We start from the raw sequence: 14,822 nt of genomic DNA, 5'->3' as shown, positions 1-14,822 counted from the left end.
CAAACAATAGCTTACTGGAATAAACTAACCGAAGCATTTCCCCAGCGCCCGTGACCTGTATACCATTTGTGTAAGTTGATTAAATTTTCTTTATCGTCCACCTTACGACAAACAAATTGTGTGAAAAGCTTGATACAAACTTGTTTCATTCTGTTCTTTTCTGTAAACAATCTTGTGTATCCTGCTCACCCTGCTTGGACTTCTTGTCCGCAGTATATTTTAAATAAATAACTAAATAAAATTGATGTTACGGAAAGTATTTTGCAGGTTGCTTGTAATTCAGCCCCGTTTGTGGGTCTTCGAAGAGTTACCAAATGAACCAGCGTGTTTGTGTAAGTCAAGCAGTTCTTTTTGACACGAGCCTGTCTGTGACGACAGAAGCAACACTACGGTGATGGTAGTATGACTGATGACTGCATTACGTCGACTTTAGCTTCTTTTTTTTTATAAAGCAAGGCCAGATAGGAACTTACCTATTTCAGAGTGTTTTAGAAGAGCTAAAGAATAATTCGCAATATATATCGCGCGTACATTGTTAGCTCATAGTTCTTGAGTTCTGAACTTACTCATTGAAATTATAAGTTTTCAAGAGGATGCCAGGACAGTTAATGTAACAGTTAAACTACAGCTATACTAGTGAACACTAATACACCATCGGATATTTTAAGCGGGAAAAGACTGGTTGTCACTATCCTATGGTAAATAGCGCTAGCCTATGTCAAAAGACGGATATGCCCGATAAATCACATTGCGTTCGTAAATAATTAGGAAGATTTTCAAACTTGAAATTTAGTCATTTTGCTGTACGTGCTCAATATCTACAAATATCTGGCAAATATCTACAAACATTCCACAGCTACCTTGGTTCTCCACAAGAAAACTAGAAAGCTACCAATCAAGAAACAGGTCAGGCAAGGAGACACAATCTCTCCAATGCTATTCACTTCATCCTTAGAAGAAGTATTCAAGCTCTTAGTCTGGTAAGTCTTAAGAGTGAGGATAAACGGCGAATATCTCAGCAACCTTCGGTTTGCAGATGACATTTTCCGATTCAGCAACAATGGGGACGAACTAAAACAATTAATTGATTACCTTAACTGAGAAAGTGTAAGACTAGGGTTGAAGATTAATATGCAGAAGACAAAGATAATGTTCAAGAGCGCATATCTCAGCAACCTTCGGTTTGCAGATGACATTGTCGTATTCAGCAACAATGGGGACGAATTACAACAATTGATTGATTAGCTTAACCGAGAAAGTGTAAGACTAGGGTTGAAGATTAATATGCAGAAGACAAAGATAATGTTCAATAGCCTGGCAAGGGAACAAAAATTCAGGATCGCCAGTCAGCCTCTAGAGTCTGCAAATGAGTATGTTTACCTAGGTCAGTTACTCACAGGGCAGCCTCATCATCAGAAGGAAATTTACAGAAGGATAAAATTGGGTTGGAGTGCATACGGCAGGCATTTCCAAATCCTGACTGGGAGCTGTCATTGAAAAGAAAAGTGCACAATCATTGCATTCTACCGGTGCTAACATATGGGGCTGAAACTTGGAGGTTAACAAAGAAGCTCGAGAACAAGTTAAGGACCGCACAAAGAGCGATGGAACGAAAAATGTTAGGCCTAACGTTAAGAGACAGGAAGAGAGCGGTGTGCATCAGAGAGCAAACGGGATAGCCGATATTCTAGTTGACATTAAGGGGGGAAATGGAGCTGGGCAGGCCATGTAGTGCGTAGGTTGGACCATTAGAGTTACAGAATGGATACCAAGAGAAGGGAAGCGCATTCGAGGACGGCAGCAAACTAAGTGGGGTGATGACGTTAGGACATTTGCAGGCGCAAATTGGAATCAGCTAGCGCATGGTAATTGGAGATCGCAGGGAGAGGCCTCGGTCTTGCAGTAGACATAAAATATAGGCTGATGATGACGATGATGACTGTACATGCCCCACCTACATGAAGTCATGCCATTTCATACCAAGTCATATCCATAGTCAAGTCACATCCTTAAAGAAATGGTCCCGTCCATACACCAGTTTCGAAAAATACGAGTTCAACATCTTTGGTGAATACCGTAATGATCCAGTTCGCACTGGTACGCACTGTGAGCTCAGTGATGCGACTAGAAATCATAGTCACGACTTTATTCCTGCATGTCACCTTCTTGCAGTGCAGCCAGAGCCACTTGTGGAAACGTTGACTCCTGCTCTCACCTTGTACCCGTGTTGCTCATGCTCTTGAAATTGATCTTTTAAAATGAATCCCGTGATGGGTGGAATGGAACCCAGGTTCCTCGAACACCGCAACACGACGTTCTTAAGTCTGCGGCACGAATGCGAGTAGGCAGCGAGGGAACAATTCTCATCCTTTGCAAAAACCTGCGGGCCATGAATCTCTGAGGCCACGCGCGAACTTCCCCGCGGCACCGCTAGACGGCGCAGCGTGTTCAGAAGGAAGCGCGAGAGGGAGGCCGTCTACTATACACGCCTTATCCATGACGCGTTTCTCGGCCTCGTACGCTTCAGCGCGTCACGCATCTCCGAGGCAACGCGCCGACTTCGGGCGGTGCCGCTTGATGGAGCAGCGAGTTCCGAAGCAAGCAGGACAGAGGAACCAGGTTACAGAGGACATACATCAGTGTGCTACATACATCATGCGTTTCGGTGGTGTCAATGTGGTATGTCGCTACATTGTTTGAATGCTAATACCATTGGCGTCCGCGTTCATCATGAGATGGGATCTGCCGGAATTGCGTACTGTACTTCATGTAAGCAGTCATACCAGATGTATTTCTTTCTTTTTATGTTGACCAGTTCCTTAAAAAAGAATTTGTCATATGTGGGCGCCAGCCATTTTTGCAGACAAACCGTGTTAATAAATAGACATCAGGAGAAAGAAACTTTTCAATTATGTCGATAAAACGCGATGTATGGTAATAAAATTTCAATGCTAATTTTGGGCACATTGTCACAATTGCGAAATTGAAGCACATCATTGGTTAATTTACGCCTGCCTAGCATAAATAATATTACTAGCTCCACTTTCGAGATATCCAAACTGAAATGTGCTGAGGGATATATTGGCGTTCGAGCGAAGAGTATACCAAAAACAGGCCTCTAAAACTTCAACACGATCTTAACTGGAACGCTGAAACATTTTAACATATTTTGGGGGCTATCTTGGAAGTGGTGCTGCACGGTCGTAAAACTTCTGCTAAGCAAACATTACGTCAATAATGTGACGTCATGTCTGCTTAAATAGCGGAGGCCTAGACATGACAGCTTCAAGAAAAAAATTTCATATAAGAAAAAGACGGCAGATCCCACGCCCTGTGAGAATCGATGTTATGCGAAGCAATGTGCGGGGAGCCTGCCAAGTTAACCAAACGACCATGACAACACCATGACCTACATGACACGCATGTCATGACAATCATGTCATGAGTCCTCAGGAGTCCCTTTAGCTACACCTAAGAGACCTTAAGGCGAAAGCTTTAGTCGAAGCCTTAGACTATAACTTCGACCATCAACCTTTAGCTTTTTCCTTCACTTAGTACCACGTCAGAACCCATTTCAGTGGCTTTTGAGTGTTAATATTTTTCCCCGAGTCATTCTCATTTTTGCCGGGTCATGGTCATGACTGACTTCTACCATCATCCCTTAGTGTTTCCTTCACTCAGTGCCCACGCCCGTACTCATTCCAGTGGTTTTCAACTGCTATTTTTTCGCTGAGTCATTGTCATTTTTGCTGAGTCATGCTCATGACTATGATTTATACGAGCATCCTTTAGTGTTTCCTTCACTTAGTGTACCTACGTCCGAACCAATTTCAGTGGTTTTTGAGTGTAGAGAGGCTTTGAGTGGTTTTGAGGCTACATCTTTTTCGTTGGGTCATTGTTATGACTTACATGACACTCATGTCATGACATTTATGTCATGACCTATCACTTATGTTCGTCATACATGTTTGTCATACTATGCCAAATTTGGCACCTACCATGTTAATGAAACGATCATCAGAGCACCAAGATTTAGGCGACTGTTTCATGACCTACCTGACACGCATGTCATGACATTCATGTCAGGACATATCATTTATGTTCGTCATATACTCTTGTCATAGCATGCAAATTTTGGTACATAGCAAGTTAACGAAACGACCATGAGAGCAATGACGTAGGTGGCTAGATACTGTCAAAGTAGCAAATGTAGATAGATATAGATGCTGTCAATGTAGCAAATGTTTGCCAAGTAAAAACGCCTGGTGCATAAACAAAAATAAAGTTGTATGCCACATTTCGTGAAGCCCTGACAGCTAATGAGGTGATAAAGGCAACGGCCAATGTCAAACATGCGTTATAAAACAAAGCCAATCCGGCCTCTCCCCAATTGAAACCGCACAGCGTTGTAAATTGTGCTATTATTCACTGCTGCTAGCACGATGGTTTTCGTACCACTATAAGCCTTCGGGAGACGCAGCATAATCTCGCATATTGTTCACGCTGTGTTCAACTTTCTCACCCAACGCGGCAGCTCAGTTCTTATGACGTCTGAGGTCGTGAAAGAAATTCCCTGGCGGGCCGGCTGAATTGCAAATGTGGGGGAAAAGCAGGCTGGTAAGGATGCACAGATATATCGACAAAAAATAACCGAACAATGTCCAACCACGTTCAGAGCTTAAATCAAGCTGAAGACAGTGGCCGGCTGAGCTCACCTGGTGGCCGGTACATCTGCCGGCCTGGCTTAGAAGAGTGCGGCGAAATGCCCACTCGGCTGGAGTACCTCGAGGTGTTGACTTCTTCGCAAGCCTCTTTTTTAAACTGCGAAAAAAGGTTGTCGCAACAAAATGTAGCGGCAGCATGAATGTAAAACAAAAGTATACTATATAACAGCGGGCTATGTGGACATCAATAAATAAATCACTTCTTGCTGTAAATATACTTTATATTTTTTCTGCATATGCAACTTTTTCTTCTTCTGACTTTCCCTTTTCTTCCATTCGTTTCGTTTTACTTTCGCTATTACCTTTGCTTGACGCAATTCAGTTGCAAGATTCATAGCCAGACAGTTACAGTTCGGCCAGCAATGCTTGCTTCTTGTAATCTTGTTTCACGTGTCTGATAACATTTTGCTACTGCTAGTACGCAGTTTTGTTTTACGATAGCTAAGAAGCACTGTGTTCAAAGAAACGTACAAACTTAGTTAAACAATGGTCGTGATCGATCGCGGTTAAACCTAGTTTGTCGCGCAATAACACGGTTTTGCTTTCTTTGGGAAAAGACACAGACGCCGCTCGGCGCGGCAGCAGCAACGAGCGAATCGACATTCATGCAGTGTCTCGCTTCAACACGAACTAAGCGTCGAAAGCATAGCACATACGAAGCTGCCAGCACTCGAAGCACTTTGTACACACCGCAGATCGCTTTGAAGATGAGGCTCGCGCAACCGCGCACTTTGTCCACATCGCAAGTCGCTTTCAAGATATGGGCACCCACGTGGCGTTCGCAGCAGCCGCCCGTAGCGACAGGCGAAGTGTCAGTTTGACCTTGGCTGAGCTTGAAGGTCAGATTTACGGAACCATGCGTTTTCTGGGTTTGTACCTGGAGTAGTAGAGCTATCGCTCTCAATCGCTATCGCTGTTCACTTTGTGAACGCAGCGAACAGAGATCACCGGGCGTCGAAGCACAAACCGAAAGGGCGCGAACGAGGTCGCGGACGCTACGTTGATCTCGATGGTCCAACGCCTAGTGTACGACAGGGAAAGCGCATATTGTTACCCATAAAAAGAAGAGACGCCGCGAGTAGTAGTAGCAGTAGCAGAGGTCGAGGAAAAGAGAAAAGATGCACGTTTCCGCAGCCCTTACAGGGAGCACGGCTTAGCATCTGAGGTCGGGGAAAGGGGGATAGAAAGTAGGAAAGTGGAAGAAGGGGAGGAAGAGGGTAGTCGATGCTGGCTGACCGACTGTAAGAGCACTTTGCCCGAGACGATGACGACTACGACGCGAACATGCACAAGTAGCACCGCACCGTCGAAGCACAAACAGAAAGGGTGCGAACGCGGCGATGCTCTTCTCCACCTCCAGACGCCTTCTTTCTCCGGCGCTCGCTTCCCTTGCTGCGAGAACCATAATCTCGCCGATTTGACAGGCGGGCCATCTACGCTTGCGCGTAAAAAAAGCGTGCGATGAGGTGAGCGCTGTCTCTTGGGCAAGTTGGAACTACAAACTGGTATGGGTTGCGTCCTTCATCTTCGAAAGCGCAACCCATAACCGTTTGCATCATAACTCCGCCATTTTATCCGGACAACAAAGGAGATTAATGTGGAGCAGTTGATAAACGAAGCCTCCTCACGCAAGTACGCAGGCACATGACGAAGTAAGGCTTCGCCGTGATGCATTTGGTATGTCGATAGCGACGATCTTACAGCGCTTCAGGCGTTATTCGAAAAAAAAAACACACACACACACACTCAGGAGAAAGTGACAAGCATGGAGTCCAAGAAGCACAAGATGCCTTTACAGAACACGTGCGTTGTGCGTCTTTTCTAAAATATGCCGCCGATAGGTAGTCCTGCAACAGCCATTGTTGAAGTTATCTGGTCAAGAGTGATCGTTTTCCATTAAATTTGATTTATTTATTTATTTATTTATTTATTTATTTATTTATTTATTTATTTATTTATTTATTTATTTATTTATTTATTTATTTATTTATTGGAACACACTCAATGCCACGTGGGGCTCTGAAGAGAGGAGGGGTGTTCGGAACAATACATAGTGATCGCGGTTTTTAATGATGGAACCGGGTTGCTGGCAATGGAGGCGGGAAGGCGTTTCCACCCGGTCGCTGTCCTTGGCACGAATGAGTTAGTCTTCAGGTTTTTACGCGAGCTTGGGACGTTGAATTTGAAGTTGTGGTCAGTGCGTGCTCAAATGTAATGAGGAGCAGCATGCAATGCGTTCCTAAAGTGACGATTGGTGTATTATATATTGAACAATAACAGAAGTCGTGCTATTTTTCTACAAGGTCAGGTAGGTCGAGGCAAGTTTTCATTGCAGTTACACTAGCGGCGCAAGGCTAATTCGACCGAGTATCTAGAACGAAATTCAACACTTGCACGTTACCATGATGTGCTGGATGTTCATTACGAAATGCGACTAGCCGAATATAAGCGTGTCTGTGTGCATTATTGTTCTACGCGTCCTTGAGAGGTGCAATTGCAATAGGTCGAAAGCGATCCTAAAAATATTGTGTGGCGCTGCTATCGCAAACACCAGAGACCAGCGGAGCTGGGGAAAGCCTAGTATAGTGGCAAACCGCACACTTAGTCTAACTTCTGTTGGGCTTCCCTCATCTCCGCTCGCCTCTGGTGTTTGCGATAGTAGAGCCACGCATAACTTTTTTTTTCATCTGCGAGAAAGAGGACCTCCAAAGCAATCGCCCATTAGCACCGTTACTTCCAAGTCGTTGAATGTTGCTAAAGTTCCTGAGCACCCGCAACCCAGGATCTTCTAGTCTCCTTTGTTTCCTGGTACTCAGGATTTATTCGCGATGTTCTGCGTAGTATCGCGATTAATTCAACCGGCCACGTTCATGAGCCTTCGGATATTCATTTCTTCGCCTCCGCGAACTTTCGGCTTCCCTCAATCTAAACTCGGGATGTTCTCTTCTGCGACACTTGATTGCAGCTTCCCTAGCACTGGCTTCAGTCTGTCGGAAGCGACGAGTGTACAGTTCTCTGGTCGAAACCAGAGATGTATAGGTGATGTATAGGTTTCGGTATCGAAACCCACATATTCCGCAACCAGGGGGTGCTGTTTGCAACTACTCCCGCCTATTTAAGGAGCGGTCTCCGTTTCCCGCGTGCCCGGCGTGGCATCCATGGCCGCCACGCCGATACAATTTGCGACGAGGACAATCCTAATGCATCGCAGTCAAATCTGAGTCGTAGACTGCGAGCTTATTTCTGCGGCAAGCCCTTTCGCCGTACTTCTGCTTGCCACTTTTATTTTCCGGCTTCTCCTCCGTCTTCTTCGGCAAACCTGCGTGTGACAAGCCTTCTCCGGCGTCGTGTCTCCGCCTCATCTCCTGCCTTGCGTCCTGCCTCAAAATGAACGCCGCTATACCGTCTCCTCCTTTCCTTCAGTGCCCCGGCGTGCCGGTAATTCCCTGGCGTGATTGGCGTCGGGTCTTGCAGGTATATATCGACGCCGCCGCCAAGGACGCCACGCCGGCGCACAAGAAGGCGCTCCTACTGAACGCTTAGGAGTGGAGGGCGTCCGGATCTGCTTCGCCGCTGTTGAAGACAAGACGCAGGCTGGCGCTGACGGAGGAACCAGCGACGCCGAGGCAGTGTCACGAGCTGAAGTGGAAGAAAAAGAAGAAAGAAGGAAGAAGAAGAAGGCTGACGTGGTCTGGAAGGAGCAAGAAGACGGCGAGAAGAGAAGAAGGAAGAAGTCCGCTAGGAGACTGGGCGAAGAGAGCAACAACAAGTCAATGAACGAATGGCGTCGAGATCGAAGAGTTGAGTAGGAGGAGAACACCAGTGGCCCTGCACCAGCCGGGCTTGATCCTCCACGCCCCGCGGCTGTGCACCGCGGTCGCCAGCAAAGGCTTGGTCTGAGGACAACGGCCCCGTCCTATGCTACGGGGACCCTCACCAGCGACATCGCTCGACAAGCCAGGCCGATTCTAGGGAGAAAACCCTCATCAGAGAAGCCAGCATTCCACCGAGCCACGCGCAAGAAGCACATCAAAGCAGACACGTAAGCGCCACATCGCACGTGACTCATTAGGACGTTTTGAGAAGTAGATATCGAACTGAGTGTAACGATTCTTGCGGTTGTGTGTAGATTTGACATGGACTTATCGCTGTGGTACATCATAAATGTGTTTTGTGTGTCTTTGTCCTGATTCCTGTCTCGTGCACCGGTAACCGTGACAAAATAGTGGCGAGCTTGCCAGGATACTCATCGTTGCTTTTGTCGAGCAGCGCGAGCCATGGATTTGGACAAGTTATCTAATGTGGCGGAAAAGACAGGTCTCAAGGGGGAAGAACTCACTAATTTCTTGCGAGATCAGAGGGCGGCGTCACGTGAGATGGCGCGCGAAGAACATGAGAGGGCCGAACGACGAGCACAACTAGATAAGGAAAGAGCACAGATAGAAAAGGAGATATTAGAACTGAAGTTACGACTAGCTGAATCAAATGCACAGAACTCAGCGGACGAGATACGGTTGGTATCGTCAGAAACAGGGTCGACCCGCGCGCAGAAAATATGCCCTAGAGAACTAATGGCGCCTTTTGACGACCAGAGGGACGACCTCGATGCGTACCTACAACGATTCGAACGGATAGCCCTCGGTCAGGGTTGGAACAATAGTGACTGGACAACGGCGTTAAGTCTTTGTTTGTCAGGAGAAGCACTGAGTGTGGTATGGCAGAATTCCAACATCAGAATCATTGGACTACGACAAGGTGAAAAGCACCCTACTACAGAGGTTTAGATTGACGGCGGGTGGATTTAGGGAAAAGTTCAGAAGTACAAAACCGTATGATGCGGGAACGGCGAAGCAGTTCGCATCGCGTATAGCTAACTACTTCGACAGGTGGATAGATATGTCCAACACAGAAAAGACATACGATGGAGTAAGAGATCGTGTAGTAACGGAGCAGTTCTTGTCATGCTGTAGTCCGAAGCTGGCAATCTTTCTGAAGGAACGTAACCTAAAGAGTATAGCAGAATACGCGGCATTTGCCGACCAGTTCATAGAAGCACAAGGCTTGAAAAACTTGGGGAGAATGATGGATGATCATTGCGACACGCAAGGGTTCCCCCGCACAGAAAGGGTTGTTGGTGTAGAGACAAGACCGCCTCAAAGGTGTTTCCTTTGCAACCGGCTTGGCCATCGAGCTGCGGACTGCAGAGTCGGGACTGATCGCGGACAAGTGCAAGTATGTCAGATATGCCACAAGAAAGGACACACGGCTGACGTGCAGAGCATATAAAGACAAGACAGCTTGTGCCGTATATCCAAAGAACCAAAAAGACGGCATGACAGCTGATTTATATATGACTGGAAGAGAACGAGTATAGAGGTCAAGCGAGAACAAAGGACAGATGAAGCAGGGCCGCATATGCCAGTAGTTGATGGCGAAATAAAAGGAAGACGGGTGTCGGTACTGCGAGATAGTGGCACAAATAGAGTGCTGGTAAGAAGAAGTTTAGTGGATGATGCCGAATTCACTGGCGAGCAAACATCGGTAGTCCTTGCGGACGGAACGACCAGGTGGCTCCCAGAGGCCAGGGTTTTCGTGTCAACACCGTACTACACGGGTCTGGTGACAGCAAAATGCCCAGAAAAACCGTTATATGACATTGTATTAGGGAACGTGCCTGGAGTAAGGCGCGTTGATGATCCCGACCCCCAGTGGTCGCCCATAAGGTCAAGGAGGCATGCATGGTCAATCATCAGCAATGAGACAGATGAGATGTCCACTGAAGGCGATCATGACGACGGGAATAATTATACGCCCCAAGGACGTCCATGTACCAAAGACAAGAAGTATGACATAGTTGCGTTAGCGGTGGAGACGAGAGCGGCAAGGGCAAGCCGACCTCTACGACCGTTGAAGGTACCTGATGTACAAATTCTAGATGTCACTCCTGACGACCTTGCCAAGAAACAGAAAGAAGATGAATCCATAAGAAAGTGTTTTGAAAAAGTGGGGAACACATTCAAAAGGAAGAGAAGTCGCACTTCATTTCAGTTTGAGATGCATGGTGGGATATTATTTAGACGTTGTCTATTCACGTCGGGAAGAGAATGCTTACAACTGGTAGTGCCTAAAGCTCTGCGGACCGCTGTCTTGAAGCTTGGACACGTTGCGGTTATGGCTGGGCACCAAGGAGTGAAAAGAACGACAGCAAGAATCACAAAAGAGCTTTTTTGGCCTGGAGCACACAGTGACACGAAGAGATATGTAAGGTCATGCGACCAATGTCAAAGAACCATCCCGAAAGGTACAGTAGGAGGAGTAGCCTTGGGGAAGATGCCAATTATCGACACACCGTTTCAGAGGATAGCCATTGATATTGGCCGGAGCATTTGGCTAACTCTGGCAGCGTTGTTTCAGAAAATAAGGAATGCAGGACTTACAGTGAAACCCACTAAATGCGAAATGGGTTTCGAAACAGTTTCTTTTCCTGGACTTGAGTTATGGATGAGGCATATTGCAACAAAGGAGGAAGTTATGAATAAAATACAAGCGGCACAGTGGCCTTAGAATATCTAATGAAAGCCGAGTTCATATATAGCAGGCTGATGCGTTGGAGTTTAAGTCTACAGGAGTAAAGCTTCCATGTAGGTTATATAAGAGGCCGAAATAACGTGGGGGCAGATTGCTAAAGTCGCCTGATGTGAAGACAGTAATATGAAATGCTTTGATTGAACATGTTTGTGATGGGTGCCGACATAAAAAGTAGATGAGCTAAAAGTGAACTGAATTATACTGTGGTGTGTTGATTATGCACTCGTACATAAAATAGGTGGAATTTGGTGACGTAGACAAATTCTCAGCTCGTGTGTAGAGACATTTGAATGAGCAAGTAAGATGTGATAAGTAGGTGATTGTGATATTGGACATGTGAAGTGCAAGATCATTGTGAAAGTGATGTGTTCGGTGCGGTGTGGTGCTCATGGTGATTATTACAATAGTGATTACGTGGACATTACCCGAAGCAACGATGGAGAAGCTGTTTTTTGGAGAAAGAACTCTTTTAATGAGGGCGCATTGTCACGAGCTGAAGTGGAAGAAAAAGAAGAAAGAAAGAAGAAGAAGAAGGCTGACGTGGCCTGGAAGGAGCAAGAAGACGGCGAGAAGAGAAGAAGGAAGAAGTCCGCTAGGAGACTGGGCGAAGAGAGCAACAACAAGTCGATGAACGAATGGCGTCGAGATCGAAGAGTTGAGTAGGAGGAGAACACCAGTGGCCCTGCACCAGCCGGGCTTTATCCTCCACGTCCCGCGGCTGTGCACCGCGGTCGCCAGCAAAGGCTTGGTCTGAGGACAACGGCCCCGTCCTATGCTACGGGGACCCTCACCGACGACATCGCTCGACAAGCCAGGCCGATTCTAGGGAGAAAACCCTCATCAGAGAAGCCAGCATTCCACCGAGCCATGCGCAAGAATCACATCAAAGCAGACACGTAAGCGCCACATCGCACGTGACTCATTAGGACGTTTTGAGAAGTAGATATCGAACTGAGTGTAACGATTCTTGCGGTTGTGTGTAGATTTGACATGGACTTATCGCTGTGGTACATCATAAATGTGTTTTGTGTGTCTTTGTCCTGATTCCTGTCTCGTGCACCGGTAACCGTGACAGGCAGGCGATGTATTCGAGGAGACGCTAGCAGTACTTGGCACGTGGTTTGCGCCAGAGGGGGCAAAGTCTTTAATAAAAAGACTACAATTCAAGAGGAGGACACAAGGGTCGGATGGGTCGACTGCAGCATTCTTAAAGACCTTCACCGGCTTGCAGGAGCGTGCGGGTTCGGGACAGCAACGGACGCTATATGTTCAGAGATCAAGTTCTCGGTGGACTACTGTCAAACCCGTTACGCCGCAGATTTATCCAGATGGGCAACGAGCTTACATTTCAAAAAGCTCTGGACATTGCAAGGGAACAAGAACAAGAACTCTTTGAGGCGAAAGTGCAATTTCAAGGAAAGTCCGCACATGTTGCCTTCCATGTGACTGAAAGCGGCTCGTCACTCCTCGGGCTCAATGTCATCAAGGCACTGAAGATTGTCATCGACGGCGGAACCGTGGCCCTTACCGAGGTCTCGCTCAGCCCAGTGGTTTCAGGCGTTACGTCGCGTCGGACTCGTGTGAGCTTGTACGGCACAACGGACTTTGCGACTACTCCGCAGGCCAACCACCGTTCGTTGTCACCGCCAGCGACTGTGTGCCGAGTGGTAGAGCATCCTGCTTCTGCGGACTTGCACAGTGCAGCGGACCGTGCGACTATACTCCGCCCTAGTTCAGTGCCAACGAGCGTCTCCCAAAATCAAGCGTCGCAACGGCAAGCTCCACGGACAAACCAGGTGAACTGTCAACCATCTGTGAACTCGCGTGTTGAGTGCATGAAAACCAGCTTTTTTTCCAATCGTGTGCGTGCTAAAGCACATATCCGTACTAGCAAGTTTGTTCAGCCGTCAGATGTTGTTACAGTGGTTCCTGCGGTTATACAGTCTCTAGCCGAAAGGCAAGGTGAAAAGGCACCAGATGAACAAAAGACTGATGTGCCCAGTCATCATACTGAGTGCTTACTTAACGATAACGGACATAGTTATGAGCCTTCGCGCTCCCATACATTTCTAAATGAGATTTCGTTCATTGTTCCTGATGAGCATGTCAATGAATCGTTAGACTCTTTTGCATCTTATCCGTCCTCCGACTCGTCTGGAGGCGGCTTCAGTGAGCCTCAGAGCTCAAAGGATAAGTCATTGCCATCGTCCCCAGCTTTTCCTGGCCGGCAATTCAGTGAGCGAAAATGCTCAAAGTCAGTAGGTTCGCCTCCAGCTTCGACTGGCAGGTGTTTAACGGGGCAGGAAAGCCCACAGACTAGTTCTGAGCCAGTGGCTCCAATGCAGGGCCCTGAGCCTACACCTTTCTTGCCTCAGATACCCCAACGAGCCAATAGACGCCTTAAGAGGCCACGGCATTTAAGGAACTTTGTTCCCTATAGTTGATACTTTTAGTGTGCAATGTATTCTTTGAGTGTATTGCCTGTTTTTCAATTTTGTCAGGACTATGAAAAGAGTTCATTGGGTTTTGCGTTATTGGCTATGCTAGCCATTGTGTGTGTATTGCCGTCCATTATGCCTTTATTGCCACGACTGTGAAAAGTGATTCATTGTTTTAGGTTAGTGGGCGACGTTATACATTACGTGTATATTTGTCGTGTCATTATATCTATTGTATTGTCATCTTTTTAAAAGAGATAACCCAGTGCCTAATCGACAAGCGCCGTTATTTTTCGCAGGGGGGAGAGAGAAACTGATAAAATGTTAACAGCGATATCTCCATACATATGGTATATTAACTACTGTATAACTACTGTGTACATAAACCTCTATATAATGTTGCACAGGGATATATCTCCATACATATGCTATGTTAGTAACTACGTATAACTACTGTATCCATTAAGTAGTGATGTATAGGAGGGTTTCACAGGGCTGGCGCCCCCGAGATGGCGCCAGCGTCGAAACGACTGCTCCGCCATGATTTGGGTCGCCCGGCAACCGGACGAACGTATGCGCGGGGAAAGCGAAGTACGATAGCACGGGAGTTGTCGCAAGGCTTCAGTGAAAATGGTGAACTGTGCCGTGTTTGGTTGCAACAACCACACCAAAAAGAATCCCGGAAATCAGAACACCTCCGATGTCGGCTTTTTCCGTATCCCAAAAGTCATCGTCAGCCAATGCAAGCATACAGAAGAGGTCCCAGAGCGACGAAGAGCGGAGTGGCTCCGGCGTAGATTCGGAGAGACTTGGACAACTCTGCAACCCACTATCGCGTGTGCGGTAAACACTTCATTTCCGGTATGTTTTCGAGCAACATCAAAGCGGTCGGCTTTTGCTTTAAGCTGCCGTTAAAGCTATAGTTTTCGCGGGGTGTTAAACACCTTTGTTTACGCAGCTGGAGACGGGCGCGCGCTATACGTCGCGGGCTGCTGCTCAAGAAAAATAATAATAGTAAAGTAATAACTGCAGACCTGGAGAGTTCGATAAATCAATATCGCTTGTGTGGCAA

General features: G+C 46.8%; 1 protein-coding gene across 1 annotated transcript in view; it reads right to left on the bottom strand.

Moving 5' to 3' along the window:
* Positions 1–14,822, bottom strand: part of LOC119452651 (uncharacterized) — a 90,146-nt gene that overhangs the window by 49,593 nt on the left and 25,731 nt on the right. Inside the window, exon 4 of the mRNA XM_049668102.1 lies at positions 4,716–4,821. Within this exon, the coding sequence (XP_049524059.1) occupies positions 4,716–4,821 (106 nt within the window). The remainder of the gene's footprint in view (positions 1–4,715; positions 4,822–14,822) is intronic.

Source organism: Dermacentor silvarum, chromosome 5 (assembly GCF_013339745.2).
Source record: "Dermacentor silvarum isolate Dsil-2018 chromosome 5, BIME_Dsil_1.4, whole genome shotgun sequence".
Classification (NCBI taxonomy): domain Eukaryota; kingdom Metazoa; phylum Arthropoda; class Arachnida; order Ixodida; family Ixodidae; genus Dermacentor; species Dermacentor silvarum.
Note: the sequence above shows the minus strand (reverse complement) of the source record. Positions and strands in the feature narration are given on the sequence as shown.